A 19,604-nucleotide genomic window follows, 5' to 3' on the forward strand; every position below is an offset into this window, starting at 1 on the left:
AAATTGAAATAAATAAAATATGTATCTCAGTCAACAAATGACGGTGAATTATATACACTTTATTTTTGGGACAAAAAATTTAATGCTTATAACATGTAAAATATAGAGATTTATTGTTGACAAATAAAAGTGTAGGAATTTAATTTTAAAAATGAACAAATAGAAGGACCCAAATATATGTTACATGCATTGACGTTGCAACTATTGAGTTAATTTGAATTTGTTTATTTTATTTTATTTTGTTTCACATATATACAATGTTATACATATGTAGGAATTTTTTTTCAAAGGAAGTCCTTTAAGGCATACATCCGCCACTGAGTGAGCACTAGTATAAATTGATCACTAATCCTTTTGTTTCAGAAACATTTTCATCTTATATCATTTCATATTCATAATCATAATCATAACCACAAATATGAACAGTGTCACCAACTTTCTGATCTTCTATATTTCATCTGCAATTATATCAACTACATATGCAGTTGCTGTTCTAGCACCCCTGCCGCAGTCGCAATTACCAGTACCACCACCGTTGCAGTTACAGTTTCCAGCACTATTACTGCAAAATGCTCCGCCTCCTCCATTGTCCGATTCAACTCAACTCTACATACATGCATGCACCGTTTATTTATTGATAATTCATGCACCAATTATTCTATCTATTATAAACCTTAATTCTTTTTAAAAGTTCATACAGAATCAGAAGTAAAACTGAATTAATTGAAATAATTAGCCGTATCCAAACTGCATTGATCAGATCAAAGAAATTTCGCTGGCTAATTAAGCTATATATTTATTTTGAAACACAAAAATGATTAAACTTTCATTATTAACTGTTTGTTTTCTTTGCAGCGACTACATGTATCTTGCGATGCAATGGCCACCGGCCACTTGCAACAGCAAACCCAACACTTGCTACAGGCCAATTATCGCTGATAAATTTACAATTCATGGACTTTGGCCGAATGTGAGAGGAGCTAAAACGCCCGGTCCCATAGGATGCGCAGGAGCTCCCTTTGATATTACCAAGGTATGCAAGCTTCATCTGTATGCCATTAATATTCTCTACTCATTTTTTGTGAAAAAGGATGTATTTTACTGTTCATTTGATCATAAGAGGCATTAGGTAATATTCTGCCTACTACGCTACTATGTGATCATTTAAGTTTAAAGAAAATATAGAATAGAACTTCTTCTTTTTTAAAATAGTTATCACTTGAAAAACTAAATTTAAAATAAATTTTATAAAAATTAAAATAGATAATTAATTAAAATTTTAAGACATATTAATAATTAAAAAATCAAACTAAAATTCTTTTAGTTTGTAAGTTTTGACTTTATTGTTTCTTTAATGGACTTTCTTTTATTTCATAAATATCTGGAAAAAGCTAATTTGAACTTCTTTAAAAATAGGATGTAAATTTTAAGAAAATTCAAAAAACAATTAACCAAAAATTATAAAAGGTGGGCTTTGTTTTTGGAGAACGATCCAAAAATCACAATCATATTATATAATTTGCTTTGACCTAGGCAGCATAGTGGTAACAAGGTTTTGCTGTGGACTTTGACCTGGGTTCGAACCTCAAATCCAACGATCTTTCGATATTTTACATCTTTTTTAGAAAAAAAATTGAAAAACAGCTATTGTTAGAGAACAAGGACTCAAACTCATGACCATTGCATAAGGAAATTTGCTTGATACCGCCGTGCTAATAGGGAATTTCTTTTAAATTATACTAAAAGTTTTATAAAGCTTTCAACTGAACCGATTTCTCACCCCATTTTAGTTCGGTTTTTCACATTGTAAAACCCCGATCGGATTGAAAATTACTCTATTATACTATACTTATTTTATAGTAATTTAAATTCCGCAGTTGAACAATGCTGCTTTCAAAAAAGAGCTATACAAATTGTGGCCGAGCGTGACTATAAAAGGTACTAATGAGTTTTTCTGGGAGCATGAGTGGAAGACACATGGAACTTGTTCTCCATTTGGTTTAGCAGATTATTTTGAGACAACTCTAAGAAGAGCTCAAGAAGTTGATCTGTTAAATATTTTGATATCAGCCGGTAAACATCACTTTTAACATTCAAATGCTATGTTTTTTACTATTACACTTTTTACAGTGTAATGTTTTTATACAGGTATCAAACCTGATGACAGTTTATATTTAATCGACGATATTAAAAAGGCGTTGAAAGCTCATAATATTGAAGCTGTCATTAGGTGCAAGAACATGAAAGGCAATGTTTTAGAGCTGCATGAGATAAGAATATGCGTAGACAAAAGCGGGAAGCACTTTGAAGCGTGCGACAAAAGTGAAGAAGGGTGTGGGAATAAAACGCCAAATAAAATAAAATTCGCATCTGCACAATCTGCAATTTCTACAACTCCTGCTCCGCCTCCACCTGTTTCCTCGAGAATAATAATAAGATATTAACCCTGTCAATAAAAAAAGAAAGACAAAATTACTTGGTTAAGTCCATGTCTCCATTGCTTACATTATTTTAATCCAATTTGTTTTAATGGAAAAACAACAGAGCAAGGAAATCTACAATTAGAATTACAGATTGCACCTTTTGTGCCCCAAGTTCTTGATGGTGGAAAAGAAACCTTGTACCACATGATTATTGATAAAGATAAAAAAGCAGAGCAAACCAATCGGATTAAAGTAGCTAACCACTCAACATGTAAATAATCAGCCAAGTACTCTATATCCAAAATTCTCTCCACCATCAACATAACAGTTACACTTCATTATCAAGAACCTGTTTAATTTATTGCTACCTGAACGAATGTCTGAAACACTATTAGTTTCTCTTGTGAACAAGTCTAACAGGGACATATAATTATGAGAGTCCATCAATTCAAATATTATTATACACTATTTGAATTGATGGACTCTCATCTCATATAATTCATTCAAAGTGACAATTTGTACGGAATCAAACAATCCAGCTATTGAACTGTCGGTGATTGCTTGGGCAACAAAATATTCCTGATGCCAAAAAGAAGGAAGTTAAATAGACCATGGGAAGTTTAGCATATAATGCAACGTCAATCCTACAACACAGAACCTTATTAGTATAATTTTTTCATGAAAAAAAAGGAAGCTTTTATGGAAGTACTGCCAATGGGATAACTGAAGGCAGAAAAAGAAAGGGCATGAAAATGCAGGATTGGATTAAGTTTAAGACAAATTAATAAGTTGGAGAACTCATAATGGCGGCGGGTTGCCATGAAAATAATAATCAAAGCTGTACACTACACCAACAAAGGATTTTAGCCAGAGACAACTGATTCTATCGATCTAATTGTTCTACAAAGCTATATTTTTGGTCATCCGAGGTAATTTCGATAAGTTATTTCTATTTTTTTTTTTATAAAATTATAGTTTTCAAATTTGTGTTTGAAGTTTTGTTCATTCGCCGGTAAGACAATTGCAATCACAATCAGATTCGAATTTACAACCACATTTGTCGCCTGTACTGCAATTAAAATTAGAAGCGCCGACAAAGATGCAGTTACAGTCACAGGCAATACCACCGCCGCCGCAGCAAATGCAAGTAGGGCCTCAGCATGTCGTGGTGCGCCGCCGCAGTCAATTCAGCTAACGTAAGGTTTTGATACATTGATTTTCTTTGCGGTTTTGATACATTGATTTTAATTTTGTAATCATTTGCAGTTCAGATTTTTAGGTTTTTTTCTCTGCTTATTTATTTTGTAACTCTCTATAGTTTAATTTTTGATCTCAAGCTGATATTATGAATGAATATTAAATTAGTTCAAGTTTAATCATCTGTTTGTTAATTGATCAGTTCTCTGGATTTTTTGTGATCATTTAATATGGTTTCTGATTTTAGTTAATCTTTTAAACAAGACCTTTAGCTCTCGCCATCATTGAAATCGGGAAGACGGTAAGCAACATCAATATGTGCCTGCTCTCCTCCGCTTAAAACCATGTTTTGCCGATTTGCCTTGGTTGCCTGACTATCCGTTTTCAGGTTGTTATGATCTTGCTCAACTTATCATTAGGTGTGGTGTTCTTTATTTCTCAAGACAAAAATGTTTAGGGTTGGGAGCTGGTTTAATAACTTCCATGTTTTTTTAGGGGAAATATAGATAAATTTGAGATGTGTAGCAAGTCAAGCTCGTGACTTTATGTATCAGTTATGTACTAGATCAAGTTTGGCAAGCCTCAGTCACACTCACACCTAGTCCTTTAGGGTTATCTCACATTCTGGCCAGTACATTAGTTTTAGGTTGCTTTAGATAAATGTTTTATATTAAGTTAATGTCATTAAAGCAACTGAAGGTTTTTGTATTTCTGCAATGAGCACAATTGTTGCTGCAGAGCTAAGATAATTACTAATAGTGTTGTTTGCTCAAAGAAACTGTTAATCTCACTAATCCTATTATTGTTATTAGTACTATTCTCACAAAATTATATTTAGGAAACATTATCATGACTACTATTTCCTAAAACACATGGGTGCTTTATGTGATTTAGGCTGTTCTTCCAATTCTTGAATTCAAATGTCAAATTTACATTTTTGGTGTACTACTATAATTTACTTTTAAATCTTAACCATGCTAGTATTTTCTGAATTTCCTGCAGGAGAGTTTGCCCTGTGCTAAACAAGGTCTTTACTGGATTCACTCATATTGTCGCTGTGAAAACTACGGAAACGTGTTCTGTTACGAGGTAATTCGTTGCATGCTGATATAAGTGGGTTTCCCTTAAATGTTATACAAGACTTTATTTGTTTGTTTTTATCTTATAGGCTATTAAAGAGTTAAATATCTAGACCAAGAACTGGAAGGAGCTACTAACTGATGAGCCATTCAGTAAGGAAGACTCGATAACAATTCAGGTATTGACTATTCTGAAACGCTCTCTATTTGGACATGTTGACTACACCAAAATGGACTTTTAGCAGCAAATATCTAAAGATGCTTTTCTGAGGACTCTTCTGAGGAGGTTGCTTATTCCTGATGTAAGGTCGATCTCTCTTTGACCTTGAAATTGTTTGTGAGTTCTCCTAAATTATAAAATTTAGTTGTTTTGTTTGTTTGAGGATATATTTAAGATGTTAATATGAGAACATAACCGAGCTAGGTTATCATTTATCAAAGATGTTTAGAACTTGCTACCTTAACACTTTTTTGAGTGCTAGTGCTCCCTTTAAACTTGCTACACCAAAGAAAAATGTAAAATAATTTCTTACCATAAACTTACTCATTATTGCTTCCTTGTCAAGTGTTGTGTAGGTTGAAGTTGCTTGATTGTTGGAAGCAGTTCTTACATGAGATTTCAAGTTTCTTCTACATCTTGTGTTTAGATTGATAATTGTTGATGTTCTAAATCTATATCCGACCTTTTACTCTTTTTTTTCTTATTCTTTTAAAAAAAAACGATTTCATTCTTATTCTCTCATACTGTCTTTTGCTAGGACGTGTCTACTTGAGAAGGTTTAGCTTCAGAAGGCGACCAGTATTATAGTTTAAGGTATTATGGTTCTTGTGGATTCATTATGATTATATTTATACTACATCTTTTAAATTGCATCTTTATCTCAATTTTTTTAAATTTGCGCAGCACAATAAATGTAAAGCAGGTATTAGAAACAAGACCTGATATCTGTTTGTTGGCCGAGTTTCTGCCAGAGGGAAGGTTAGTTGATGGTTGGCTGCAACATAACACAAAATACTATTATGCTTGTTATCAAATAATGTCAAAGCAAAGAGATAAAAACTAAAATTACATGGTTGACTTTAGTCTAATGGGGAGGGTGTTTTTTGGTCGGTTGGGACTTGAGTTTGAGTGCAAGTGCCAGTGCTCCCGTTGCTCAAGAAAAGAAAAACTGAAAGTAAATTTTAGTAATTATTTTCCATGGTTTTGATTTTTCTGGCTTTGCAGTTTTCTTGATGATAAGCATATATGATTATGATATTTGAACTTGCAGGTTTTCACTACTTCATTTCCTCTTGATAATGCTATTACTTCCGCATTACTCGTACAGATTGATAATGCTATTACTTTCACATTACAGCTATAAAAAATCATTTATGGTACGTATCTTTATCTCTATTTAATCTGTAGTTTTAGTGTTCAAATGTATATTTTGTTTGCTATTAAGGGGGTATAAGATAGCCATTTTGATGCTTAAAGTTCCTAACATGAAAAGAAGGCTGACATATGTTTGTTACTTATTTGTTACTGGTGTCACGGAGAAATTGATGTTTATTACTGTTTTTCCGGGTCTTGAACTGGTTTTATGAGCAAATATTACTGCTTTCAGCGACCGCCGTGCAAAATGATGTTTGATTCTGATGTTTGGTTTTTTCTTTAATGGTTTAATTTTAGCATTTGTCTCATATGATTTGATAAGTTAATGACTAGAGACCACAACTTCAACTGTAACAAACCTCTTAATTTTAGCATTTGTCTCTCATATGTTTGGTTGCTGATGCGAATCTCAGGTAAATACATGTGTTAAAGGTAATATGATGCAGAGCTTTTCGCTGTCACAGACACTCAAGTATTTCTATCTTTTGTTTCACCTTCATCAGTCATCCCATTAGAGGAGTGAGATTTCAACACATTCTCTTGAGATGATAGAGCAGTGGATCGAATCTCTCATGAGAAGAATCATTCTAGCTTAAAGACTTCTATTTTAGGTGATGGTGTGTGATGATGAATCTCTCTCATGAGATGATTATTTTGATCATTTTGTAAATGGTGAATGTAGTACTGTAACCTGTTTTGTTTTAATGAAGACAACTTTTTGTTTATATGCATGTTTTTATAGCTACCATTTTTAATAAATCGAATTTCATTTTGTTGTAATATGCAAATTAATACTTTTTAAGTTTATAGGGGCGATTATAACCGCCACTGCAAGCTGCCAATAGGTTTTTTTTCCCATAGACGGTTTTACCACCCCTAGAAACAACCTTTTTAGAGACAGTTTTAACCGCCTCTAGAGAATGCCTTTCTTAACACGGCACTTACAAAACCGTCTCTATAATATAAAGACGGCTAAAACAGCGACGCATGTGAGACGCTTTCAAAAACCAACTCTAACTTTTATAGGGGCAGTTAAAACCTGTTTGAGTTCTTTACAACTACAGAACCAGTAATAGAGTATAGGAAAAAGAATTTGTTGCAAGAATTTGTTGCAGTTTTTAATTTTTGGTGTGAAATATACTATTCACATTTATATAAGAGAAATGATTAAAAATTATAAATATTCTATTCCATTGAATACGCCTTTTCTGTTTGTTTGCACAGATATATTTGCTTTATGGACAATATAACAAAATATATCTGAATTATTTAATTGTTTATGATTGAAGTTATCAGTTAGTCTGAATTTGTTAGTTTGACCAAATTATCTAGATTAGATTCTGAGATCTACAGTTCTGGTTGTCTACTTAATACTTTGCTGTTACAATTTCTCTTTGGCCTACTCAGAATATGTTAGCCGAACCATTGTTAGGATTTCTGTTCAGTTCAGTTTGGTTTTATGGTCCGGTTTGGTTTTTGTACTTCCTCTCCACCCGCACAAGCCAAACATAACAATGACCATCTTCTTCTTCGAAGTGAAACTGAAGTTAACTCTGTCGTGCTGCATATTAAAATCTGAGCTGCTAAACTGTAGATATATAATATGAAGCACAATTTTCATAGAAAATTATAGTTTAATTTCAAAACTTACTAAAGTTAAACCATAGTGACAATGATGATAATACTAATGTTTTGAAATCCCATCTCAATTATATGTAACAACAGATGAAAATAAAGAAAAACTGAGAACAAAATCCACCAACTTGACGAAATGCATCTCCTTCCGGCCTCAAACTTGATTCACTGCTCCATTGAAAGTGACAATTTGAACGGAATCATATACTCCGTCTATTAGAATGTCGCTGATTGCTTCCGTACTAGGGTTCCATAGAAGTAATTCGCCACAGCCAGTAGCAATAAAAACCTCCCCATTTTTTAGCAGTCCTAATGGTCGCTCAACACAGGAAGAGAAGGATACAGTGAAGAGTTTAGACCATGACTGTACCACTCCATATTCAAACATTACCCACATATCCATGCCCTCTATAAAATGAGCAATATTAGGAGAAAGAAGCGCCGCAACATAATCATTAATAGTGAAAACAAAATGATATTTATAGTACACCATACTTAAAGCATCTGGTATGGGTGCTGTTTTGAATATCTCATCGCTCAAGTCGAAAGAAACAATTTGATTTCGAGAATTATTATCTAAATCTGTATCCCACCAATGAAATTCACCATTTGCTCCTGTAATATGACATTTCCCCGAACGATCCCATATGTCTACAACAGACACAACGTCATCATCCAGTTTAGTCCATGAATCATTGTTCATACTGTATATCTCAACAACTCTTTCGCGATGATCAGGGTAATCTACAGTAAAATACTTGAATATCTTACCGTCTCTGCTTCTTCTGTCAATTCCAAATTCAACTATATCCAATGAAATGTAATCGCAAGATTCTGGCCGAAGCCAAGCATCGGATTCTGGAATAATTTTATAATCAGAGGTTAATGGATTCCACAAAATCATATTACAATCAGAGTAATGATATTCAGACCGTAAGTTAAAAAAATCACGAAGACAAATCAAGCCATTGCAGCAAGGGCCGACAATTAATAAAGAGGGAAGATCTGTGGTGCTTTCTCTCATAATATCTTTAGGATATGTTATCTCTTCAATGGCAGACATTTTACCCGACCCAGAGAAAAAAGAGAAAACAAAATTCCTAGTCTTTTGATCGTAACGTTTGACAAGAACGGGCTGTTGAGAATAACGATCATCTTCTTCACCATCAAAAAGAAGTTTTTTATAAATAAATTTGGGGTCACAAAGAAGAACAGACCAAGATTTGCAAACGCACCTGAATCGGATGAAACATAGGATGGGTAATCTTAGCAGAATTTTGATCACCAAGTCCTCAGACAAATAATCGACCATCGTATGCTAAGTGAATCGGGTTTTGCTCAAAATCGTAGTGAGATTTTTTAATTGTCTGGATTGGGGTTAGGAACTGAAGAAAGAGTTGACATCACTGGTTTTTAAAATAAGAAAACTTATAACAATACTGTATCAACTTTTCCAAATATGCTTTCTTAATTTCTCAACTTTTACTTCTTTTAAGTTAATGTTTTGATTTTTCATATGTGAATCAAAAGAATGTCTTTAGCCCTTTTAGCCCTTTTTAATCATTTCTATGGACTCACGCAAAATTATTTAGGAGTCATTGATCTCTGTATATTTCAAATTTCATTCAATCGAAATTTAGCTTTTGATAAAACAAATGAAATTTAAATTGGTTATTTTTATTTCACGTAGAAAAATATATTATTTACACACTCTTCACTATTAGTGCTAATATATACAAATTATTAGACGGGTATAAAATAGAATAAAAATTATAATTATAATTATAATTATTTTAAATTTATTTTTATTTTTTATTGATGCGTGTAAGTAAATGCATGAGATGCAAATGGTAAGGGGTGATGATATGAAAGTATTGTCTTGTCTCTTTCATAGAAGGAAACTAATTATAAAAATAAAGAATTTTACTATTTCTTCTTAATTAAGAAAATTAAATTTTTCCATTTTGGAAATGCCTACCATTTAAACTTTTGTATTTATCACAATCTACCATTTAAACTTTGTGTTTTTTTATTAAATAAAAATGAAGCAAAAGATACAAAAAAAAATCATTATACTTTTTGATTTAGTGCAAGTATTACAATGTAGCAAAAAAGGACATTAACACTTTTTTTTGATAATTTAGGGACAGAGGAGTACTTGTGGGTAGGGGTGGGCATGGACCGGTTAACCAGTCCATGAAGGTAATTTGTAAACTGGTCCATTGTAATACGGTTTTTAAAATTAAAAACCTAAACCTAAAATTTTAAACGGTTAACCGGTAAATTGGTTAACCATAAAAAACGGTTCGGTTTTTCGGTTTTGCGGGTTTTAACCATATAACCATTAGAAAAATTAAAGACAAAAAAAGATATATTTTTAATTCTATTTGATTTTTTAGCAAACAAAAAAAAACTATAGAAATTCAAATTATATTAAAAAAATATAAATCTAAACTATCTTATAAATAGTTAAATCAATGCAAATATTTAAAAATATTATTATTTACAAATAATTTATGAGTAATATTAAAGTTAGGTTTGTATTTTTTGAATTGTTTGTAGTGTTGTTCACGTCCACTTTCTACTATTTATAGACTTAAATATTCCTATTTTTGTTAAGTAAATATTTTAATAAGGAAAACAAATTTCTTTTACAATATTTTCATATATAAAATCTCCTAAAATATATAAATATTCCTAAATAAAATATATGTCAATATATTTTTATATTTAGATTTTATTGTGTATATTATAAAATCAATATTATTTTACAGATTATAAAATATATCTTATTAATTATTAAAAATATATGAATATATATATATATAAACCGGTTAACCGGTTAACCACGGTTTTTAGAAATCCAAAACCTAAACCTAAACCATTAACCATGAAAACTAAAAATCCAAACCTAAACCTAAACCGTCGGACCGGTTAACCACATTTTCCGGTTCGGTTTTCCGGTTCCGGTTCGGTTAATCGGTTTGACCGATTTTTTTGCCCACCCCTACTTGTGGGAGGAATCGAACTCACGACCTAGCAGTTTTTCTGCTTAGCGCTTATACCATTTGAGTTAAAGCTTATTGGTATAGATAAATTTTTTTGGTGTTAACACTTGTAATCAATTTTCTTGGTATTAACACTTGTTCTCAAAAAAGGACATTAACACTTCTCAATTTTTTTGGTATAGATAAATTCCGACGCTAGCAGAGAGTTAATTCTTTTAGGTCTCTTTAGATAAATATTGTCTAATATATAAAAATTATTAGACAGCTGTAAAATAAAATATAAATTATAGTTATTTTAAACTTATTTTTATATGTTATTGATGTGTGTAAGTAAATGCATGAGATGCAAATGGTAAAGGGTGATGATATGAAAGTATTTTTCTCATAATTTTTTATACGAGGAAACTAATTATATAAATAGAAAACATTTATTACATAATTATTACGGTATTGCAATCATTTTAATGAGATGTGGTATTATGAGTGTCTTAGTCTACGGATGATGTGGTAGAGTCGATCTATCTAAAATTTCTCTAAGTGCTAATATATAAAAATACTTAGGCCTCGCTTGGTTCGTTTTATAGCAATTACCGGGAAGTTAACTTCCCGGAAAATATAGTTCCTGGGAAGTTAACTTCTCAGCAAGTTGATAAATATTGCTTGTTTTAATTTTTACTTTCCGGAAAGTACGAAACTAATTTTTAATTAAAAGACAAAAATATCCTATGATAATTTTTAGGGTTAATTCCTAAAAAAATCACGAACTTTACACAAAGTTTCATTTTAATCATAACTTTTAAAAGTTGCCATTTAAAGACACGAACTTTCATATTGTTTCAAATTTATCATTTCAGTGTATTTTTATTTACTAAATTTTTCGCTAAACTATTAATGAAAGACCCAAGTTATTAATCAACATCAAATCTTATTATCTTTCAGTTAGAGTATCTAGGATTAGGAATTTTTAGTCAGATAAAATACACCGAATTTTACTTTGGTGATAGATTTGAAATAAAATGAAAGTTTGTGCCTTTAAATGACAACTTTTAAAGGTCATGATTAAAATGAAACTTCGTGTAAAGTTCATGATTTTTTTAGGAATTAACTCTAATTTTTATATAAATTTAAAAAGAAAAAAAAGTTAAGGTTAAATTAGGAAAATACAACAAAAGTGCTAGGGAACTACTTCCTTGGGTTTTGCTAGGGAAGTTCTTTTCCTAATTAAAGGGAAGTCAAACATCCAACCCCGGGAAGTAGAATGTATAAATTGAACCAAGTAAAAATATTTGCTATTTCCCGGAAAGTATAACTTCCCTAGTCTAATTACCCCCAACCAAACGAAGCCTTAGGTGGCTATAAATTCGAATAAAAGTTATAATAATTTTAAACTTACTTTTATATTTTATTGGTGTGTGTAGTAAACGCATGAGATGCAACTGGTGAGGGGTGATGATATGAAAATATTGTCTTGTACTTTTTCTACTCTGATGTTGAAAATTTGTTAATTTTATCCTATTTTGTATTTTTTTCATTTTAATTGTATCCTAAAACATAAAATTGATTTTTATTTATTTGATAAAAGTTCAAAAGAATTCTTCAAAAATAGTCAATTTAATATAAAAAGTTAATCTAATGCAAAAAGGATCAATTTTAGAGAATTTTTACCAAATAAAAAAGGTCAATTTTATTCTTTAAGGTACAATTAAAATGAAAAAATATAAAATAGGATAAAATTGATTGATTTGGAACGTCAGGATAGGATTGAAAAGAGAATGAAAGGTCGGAATTTTTTTTAAGACATTAGACCTTATATAAATAGACAACTTTACAATTTCTTCTTAATTAAGAAAATTAAAGTTTTCCATTTTAGAAACGCCCACCATTTAAATTTTATATCTTTTATCAACTAAAAATACAGCAAAAAGTACAATAAAATTAGAATGGGGATTTTTACACTCTATAAATTAATAATTGCACTCCTCTTTCACCTTTTTAATTTATAAAGGCTAATAAATTGGAAAAAAACTTTGATCTTTGTTTTAGTTTTCAATTCCACCCAGACATAGCAATTTTTTTAATTATACCCTATTTTGCACTTCGTTTTCAATTGCACCCTGAATTAAAAATATTAAATAAATTTATTATTGTAAGAATTAAAATATAAAAAACAAATATATTTAAAGATTATTTCATACTTTTTTTCATTTGGCTAAATTCAAACAAATGCTTAAACTTAAATAAAGGTTAAATACATCCCAAAAATAAAAATAAATTAAATTTTTTTAGTTGCTGGAAAAGGAGGAGCTGCTCCTCCTCCGGCAGCTCCTCAGGCCAGGAGCATCTGCTCCTCCGGAGGAACAGAAAGTCCTCAACGGAGGAGCTTCTGCTCCTCCGTTGAAGGCTGCCGGAGAGGAGCAGCCTCCTCCGGAAATTTCATTTATTTTTTATTTTTTTAATTAGTTTAAATTTAATATTTTTTTATTTTACAGTGAAGATGGTTTTTTCGGTATAATTTATAATTAAAGAACTTTTAGATTTTTTAATAAAAATGAAGGATCCGTTTTGAATATTAACCAAATAAAAAGAATTCAATTTGATGCATTAGGGTGCAATTGAAAACCAAAAATCCGAAATAGGGTATAATTGAAAAAATTGCTATGTCGGGGTGAAATTGAAAACTAAAATAAAGGTCAGAGTTTTTTCAGCACATTAGCCATTTATAAATGACTTTATTGGCCTTAACAATCATGTACCCTTCATTTTTCTAAGTAGTCTAAAATTATTCACCTTATTTTTATAACTCTTTAAAATTAATTTTGTTTTTAATAACTTTATTTATTTATTTATTTTATTAATCTATCCATCTATTTTAAAATTTTATTAGATTTTTATACTTTATATGAAACTTCTATAATATATTTACTATGTATCATAAAATTTAATATTTTTAATATTTTTTTAAGAAAGACATATATTTATATTTATACTGCTATATATATATATATAAGATTAACCAATAAATTTCATATATATTTATATTTATTAAAATCCACAAGTCTAATTATTATGCCGTGGTCATAAATTTTAATAAAATTAAATAAATATGTATGACATTTTTTTTTATTAAATTCAGCATATAAAACAGACAATTGTACTAACATATCTATAAATTATTATAAATATATAAATTCTAAAACAAATTCTAAAAAAGTAAATTTATATATAAATCACAAATATTTATAAAATACCTAAATAATAAGAAAGTTTTAAATAACTCAGTAGACAATTAATTTATAAATATTTTAAATTTAATTTTCTCATATTAAAGTATAATGTATTTTTATGAACTTTTTGTTGTATTATAAAATTTCAAACAAAGAAGATTGCACTATAATGTGAAATTAAAAGATAAAGGGCTAATATTAAAAAAATTCACAAACTTTACACGTTTTCTCATTTTAATCACGCAGTTTAAATTTTTTCATTTTCATGCACGAACTACCACTTTTTCTCAAATTCATGCACGGTGCTGAGGTGTCACGGCTCCATTGGTGTAATTTGCCGAGGTAGAGGTCATTTTAAACCAATGAATGAGTGCCACCTCGACACCATATATGAATTTGAGAAAAAGTAGTAGTTCGTGCATGAAAATGAGAAAATTTAAACTTCGTGATTAAGATGAGAAAACGTGTAAAGTTCATGATTTTTTTTTGACATTAATCCAAAGATAAATGATCCTTTATGAAGGATAATATAGTCATTTATGGTTAAAAGTGGAGTGTGATTATAAATGGTGGAGTGCAAAAATCCCTACCCTGAAATTATTATATTACTATTTGATTTTGTACAAATATCATAGTATAGTAAAAATGACATATTAACCCTTGTATTCAATTTTTTTGGGTGCAAATAAGGACTTAACTATGTTATAGAGTCAAGCAAAAGGTACAAAAATATCATCATAATTATTAAAAAGAGCAAATGTAACTCTATAAAAAAAAAATATTAATTCTTTTATTTAATTTCTGGAAAATTATATCTTCGCCTTAATAAATGTATATATCTATTATAATTTTAGAAAATATTTTCAATCAATCATGTCTTATATAAATTTTTATTATTTAGAAATTCTTTAAATTTTTATATATATATATATATATATAATAATAATAATAATAATAATAAGGCCTAATGTCTTAAAAAACCCCGACCTTTTAGCCCGTTTTCAATCATACCCTGACGTTGAAAATTTGTCAATTTTACCCTATTTTGCATTTTTGTGTTTCAATTGTACCCTGAAAAATTAAATTAACGTTTTTTGCGTTTGGAAATTTGTTTAAAACATTCTCCATGTCTCGCATATATTAATTGTATATTTTTAAAATTTATTTAAATTTAGTTAAATTAATTAAAAATTTAAATTAGTGTTAATTTGATTATGGTTTTTAGTTAGTTTTTAAAAATAAAGGACTTATTTGTACTTTTTTGAATAAAAAAGAATTTAATTTCATGTTTAGACTTAATTAATTGAATGATTTCATCATTTAAGTAAAAAAATTAACAAAAATTAAAATATTGGAGTACAATTGAAAACGGAAAATTTAAAAGTGGGTAAAATTGACAAATTTCTAACGTCGGGGTGGAATTGAAAAAAAAATTAAAGGTGAGGGGTTTTTGAGTGATTAGGCCTAATAATAATAATATTAATATTAATAATAATAATAATAATAATAATAATAATAATAATAATAATAATAATAATAATAATAATAATAATAACAATAATAATTGATGGGGTCCGACTTCTCAACGGAATTAACCTGCAAAACAGATGGTTAGACTGCTGATCGAAAGGTGGTTGTCTAGTGAGCGCTTTAATGCTTAAGTCAGTATTGAGATTAAAGAAGTATATTTCGTAAATGATTGATCATATGCGTAGGAATAACTTGTATAGTTGGAATAGGAAAAAGATTCTTATTCAGCGGATGAATCCAAATAGAAACAAATTCCTATTTAGCAAAGTTCTATTCAGATATGACTCTCAAATAGGATAAGATTTCTAAATAGAAAAGCATCTCCGAGATTCGTGAGATCTGGATTTTTTAGAATCTTTGAAGTAGTTGAATCATACACTTAATCTCATATTTTTGGCAAAACGTGTTAGATCTGGGATCTACTAAATCCTACTATATTTAGTCATTATAGAAATTTGAACTCATCCTTTCATAATGCCTATGTCGGGCGAGTCCTCTGATACTCGGTTATAACTTGTTTAGGCGAGTCCAAAGGTTCTCCTTGGCAGGCATATCTAATGCAACTCAATTCATTATGTCATTTTGTATTTTGGTTTCCATCTATAATAATAACGCTTAAATGCTCAAAAAATCACCAAATTTAGCGTGTTTTTGGTATTTAACATAATCTTTTAATTTTGGCAAAAAAGTACATTTACTTTCAAAAATTTGCAATTGTAATACCCCAAAATATTTTAAGGTAATTAAGTCGTGCCACGTGTCAAGATTTCCGATAAATTAAATTAAGGAGAATTTAATTTAATTATATCGGGAATTTAGAATAATTTTTTTATTAAGTGGATTTACGTGATTTAAGGATATAACTTCGAAAATTAATATAAAATAAATTATAAATCCCGTAATGGATTTTATTTCGCCAAAGTCCGCGAAATAATTTATAGTATTTGTGGTAAAAGTTTCGAGTTAATCGGAGATCGTTTAAAGTTTGAACGCGGATAGGTTTTGGATTAAATTGAAACTTTTGAAAAGTTTCAAGGACCAAAGTGCAAATTGACCAATATATATATATATATATATATATATATATATATATATATATATATATATCACCTTCATCAGATGAAGGATCCAGACACTCCATTTCCTTCATTTCTTTCATTTCTCTCGTTCGTCGTTTCATCGTCGTTTCCGTCGCTCGATTCCGTTTCTCGTCCGTTTCCGACGTTCTATAACTCCAAACGATCGTATTTCGACGGGTAATCACGGTAAGCTTGACGTTTTACCGTTTCGTTGATTATATTTTGAGTTATATCGATTTAAAGTTTTAGGCCACAAAACGAATATATCGTTTTAATCGATATTAGGATTGAATTATAGTGTTTTGGAGTTAGATTAAGCGTTTGGGGTGTGTTTGAGCGTTTTTGGATCGAAAGCACGTCGGAAAAGCCGAAAAATTGGTTTCCGGGGCGAGGTGTGCGGCACGCCCGCATAGGCGGGCGATGCGCCCGCATATGCGGGGCGTGCGCCCGCATACTATGCGGGCGATGCGCCCGCATAGACGGGCGACGCGCCCGCATACGCGAGGCGTGTGTCCGCATAGGCGGGCGACGCGCCCGCATATGCGGGGCGTGCGTCCGCAGCCCGCGTGAGTCGGCGACTCGCCCGCACCGTAAACTCGCCGATCGACCTAGTTTCGAGAAATTTGATGTACGCGCATATCGAGACTTGAGATTTATTAATATTCAATTAATTATCGATTAATTTGAGACGTTAACCTAACGAGGTTAAACGAGAATTGTACTAGAAGTGATATTTTATCCATAAACGAGTCTGATACCGTTATTGGAATAATCACGTGAGAAGCACGGCGGTTAATAAAAGTTAAGTGTGTCGAGTCTCGAGTCTAGAGTCAATCTTAGAATAGGATTCTAATACAAGTCAAATGTTTTAAAATCTGTTTTAGATCCGGCGAGGCAAGAAGCAGCTGGACCAGTAGTTCGGGAAGCTTGACGTTCTAAAGCCCCGACGTATTTTTGGATAAGCGTTTTCAGTGAGTTTATCTGATTTGCTTTTAAAGTATTTATTTAACCAATTATTTTATATTGCTCATTAATTGAATCGCATGTTTTATATGTGAAACTTTTATACGAATTGCATATGCTGGATTTGAAACCAGTATTGATCCGATGGAACGTGCTACCTATTGGGCGACAATAGGACTGCGTGATCACCAGTTTTGATATAACTCAGCTGGGAGCTGATGATGAATATGAAATTTACGATTGGGTTATGATTTCGATACGCAGAGTGAACTCGGCTACGGTGTAGCCTGGAAGTCCCCGTATCTAGTGGCTGGGCCACCAGCGAGTTGGACTCGCAATTGATATTTATGATTGGGTTGATCGATTGATTATTAGTATGTTCGAGGATTAAGGTTTCAATCAGATCCTGTACTTGGCTGCATATGATTGATTACGATTTTATGTTTTATTTGAATACTTATTAGTAAATGTATGAACTCACTCAGTATATCCCAATATACTGACCCCTCACAGATTTCCTTTCAGGATAAAGACGCTTTGAAGCAACGGACTTCTATCCTACTCCCAGAAGTCTGTATTTTTGAGTATGTAAAGAAACAGTACTTTACTCCTAGAGTTGCAGTAGATAAGTATTTTGCAAGTCAGCTTGTATGTGTAGTTTTCTGTAAATATAACTTTAACGTTTTAAAGTTATAAGCGTTTTACGCTTGCTGCGTTATTTATATTGTGACTGCCAGAGGATATATGTGCCTGGCATGTGTGCTTCTGCATGATACGTGTTTATTTATGTCATGCATGACGTTTACGTTTCGCGAAAAAATTATTTTACGTTTTTAGGCTTGCTACGGGTTTCGGAGCAACCACTCCCATTCCCTAGCGCCGGTCTCGGCCCTGAGATTGGGTCGTGACAATGTTGGTATCAGAGCATGGTCCAGTTACCATTGCTTATGTCAGAAGAGTGATTGATTTTCCTAGGAATCTACTGCAGCACATAGGACTCGAGTCTTGTCTTTGTTACGTATTCATTTGATTTTCAAACTTTCAGCTTTCCCTCTAGGATGTGAGTCTGTCTTACGTGTGTTTGTATGTGGTGAGATGCGCGTTTAGTACGGTATACGTTTGCGATAATATGCGATTATGTGGCTAAGTAACGCTGTTTGTCTTGGTCAGGATGTCTGACCAAAGACAAGAAGTAGAGCGAGCTGCCGCTGCAGCACGAAATGTTATAGAAGGGGCGCATGACGTCCATCCAGAAGCTCAAGATGAGTCTTCTGTTCAGGGAGGAGGTGGTGGCCAAGAGGCCCAGGCGCAGGCACCTGGAGTGCAAGCGCAAGCCCAGCAACCTAATGTTGTGGGTTTTGATCTGAATCAGTTTCTTACGGGAATTGCGGCTATGCAAGCCAATCAGGCTGAGGTGCAGAATATGCATCGTGAGCAACTACAGCAGCAACAGTTACGTAATGTGGCTTTCACTGACCGAGATATCGTCTTGGCTTATATGCGTCTTAAGCCAACTAAGTTTGACAGTACAGGCGATGCTCTTGATTTCCTCGAAGAAGTAGAACGTAATGCTCGACGCCTGCAAGCTAATGAGAGACAGACCATCATTATGGTGGAAATGTCATTGAAAGGACCTGCGAAAGATTGGTTTCAGCAACATATTCAGCCAACCATGGACACTATGACCTGGGCTGAAATTGCAAACCACTTTAGGGAATACTTTTTACCATATGCGGTGACGGAGAATTATCGTAGTCAGTGGTTGACCCTGAGTAGAGGCAATCGGTCTGTGCAAGAGTATGTAACGGAGTTTACCAGGGTAAGTAGGTTTGCACCGGACCTGACTACAGACCCAGTTAGAGTGAACTTAAGGTTTGAAGAGGGTCTAGGAGCTGAATTTGTGAGTCTAACGTCTGATATCGGGAGAACCCTAGTACAACTGATTGATAGCGCTAGGCAAATGGAAGTTTCACTGATCCGTTTTGGAAGAATTCCTGACCCTTCCAATGTTGCACCTGTGAGAGATAATACGTTCCGCAGCGTACAGAGCGCACCTACCCAATCATATGCTAGGAGTTATTCTCGACCCCC

At 31.9% G+C, this 19,604-nt stretch overlaps 2 protein-coding genes across 29 annotated transcripts; one reads left to right on the top strand and one right to left on the bottom strand.

The window, feature by feature from the left end:
- Positions 1 to 391: 391 nt before the first annotated feature.
- On the top strand, positions 392 to 6,799 carry LOC126666144 (ribonuclease 1-like). 28 transcript variants are annotated; one of them, XM_050359122.2, is made up of 12 exons: positions 392 to 588; positions 856 to 1,033; positions 1,878 to 2,073; positions 2,149 to 3,352; positions 3,441 to 3,619; positions 4,623 to 4,709; positions 4,789 to 4,878; positions 4,971 to 5,036; positions 5,266 to 5,513; positions 5,604 to 5,678; positions 5,971 to 6,076; positions 6,488 to 6,799. In XM_050359122.2, exons 1-4 carry the CDS (start codon positions 419 to 421, stop codon positions 2,442 to 2,444), a joined length of 840 nt encoding a protein of 279 aa, XP_050215079.1. In that variant the 5' UTR covers positions 392 to 418; the 3' UTR covers positions 2,445 to 3,352; positions 3,441 to 3,619; positions 4,623 to 4,709; positions 4,789 to 4,878; positions 4,971 to 5,036; positions 5,266 to 5,513; positions 5,604 to 5,678; positions 5,971 to 6,076; positions 6,488 to 6,799. The 28 variants fall into 28 exon arrangements, with proteins under 28 accessions (XP_050215079.1, XP_050215081.1, XP_050215090.1 ...); XM_050359124.2 differs by having other exon boundaries at positions 5,276 to 5,513; XM_050359133.2 differs by having other exon boundaries at positions 5,458 to 5,513.
- A 1,064-nt stretch (positions 6,800 to 7,863) lies between these two features.
- On the bottom strand, positions 7,864 to 9,021 carry LOC126674091 (F-box/kelch-repeat protein At3g06240-like). Its single transcript, XM_050368469.1, has one exon. The coding sequence runs from the start codon at positions 9,019 to 9,021 to the stop codon at positions 7,864 to 7,866; it is 1,158 nt and encodes a 385-aa protein (XP_050224426.1).
- Positions 9,022 to 19,604: the final 10,583 nt, after the last annotated feature.

This window comes from Mercurialis annua, linkage group LG1-X (genome assembly GCF_937616625.2).
Source record: "Mercurialis annua linkage group LG1-X, ddMerAnnu1.2, whole genome shotgun sequence".
Lineage (NCBI taxonomy): Eukaryota > Viridiplantae > Streptophyta > Magnoliopsida > Malpighiales > Euphorbiaceae > Mercurialis > Mercurialis annua.

Bases quoted from the DNA above. Each gene is read 5' to 3' on its own strand.
- LOC126674091 (XM_050368469.1), bottom strand. From the start codon at position 9,021: ATGGTCGATTATTTGTCTGAGGACTTGGTGATCAAAATTCTGCTAAGA.
- LOC126666144 (XM_050359112.2), top strand. From the start codon at position 419: ATGAACAGTGTCACCAACTTTCTGATCTTCTATATTTCATCTGCAATT. The intron at 1,034-1,877 runs GTATGCAAGCTT...TAAATTCCGCAG, and splicing joins CTCCCTTTGATATTACCAAG to TTGAACAATGCTGCTTTCAA. The intron at 2,074-2,148 runs GTAAACATCACT...GTTTTTATACAG, and splicing joins AAATATTTTGATATCAGCCG to GTATCAAACCTGATGACAGT.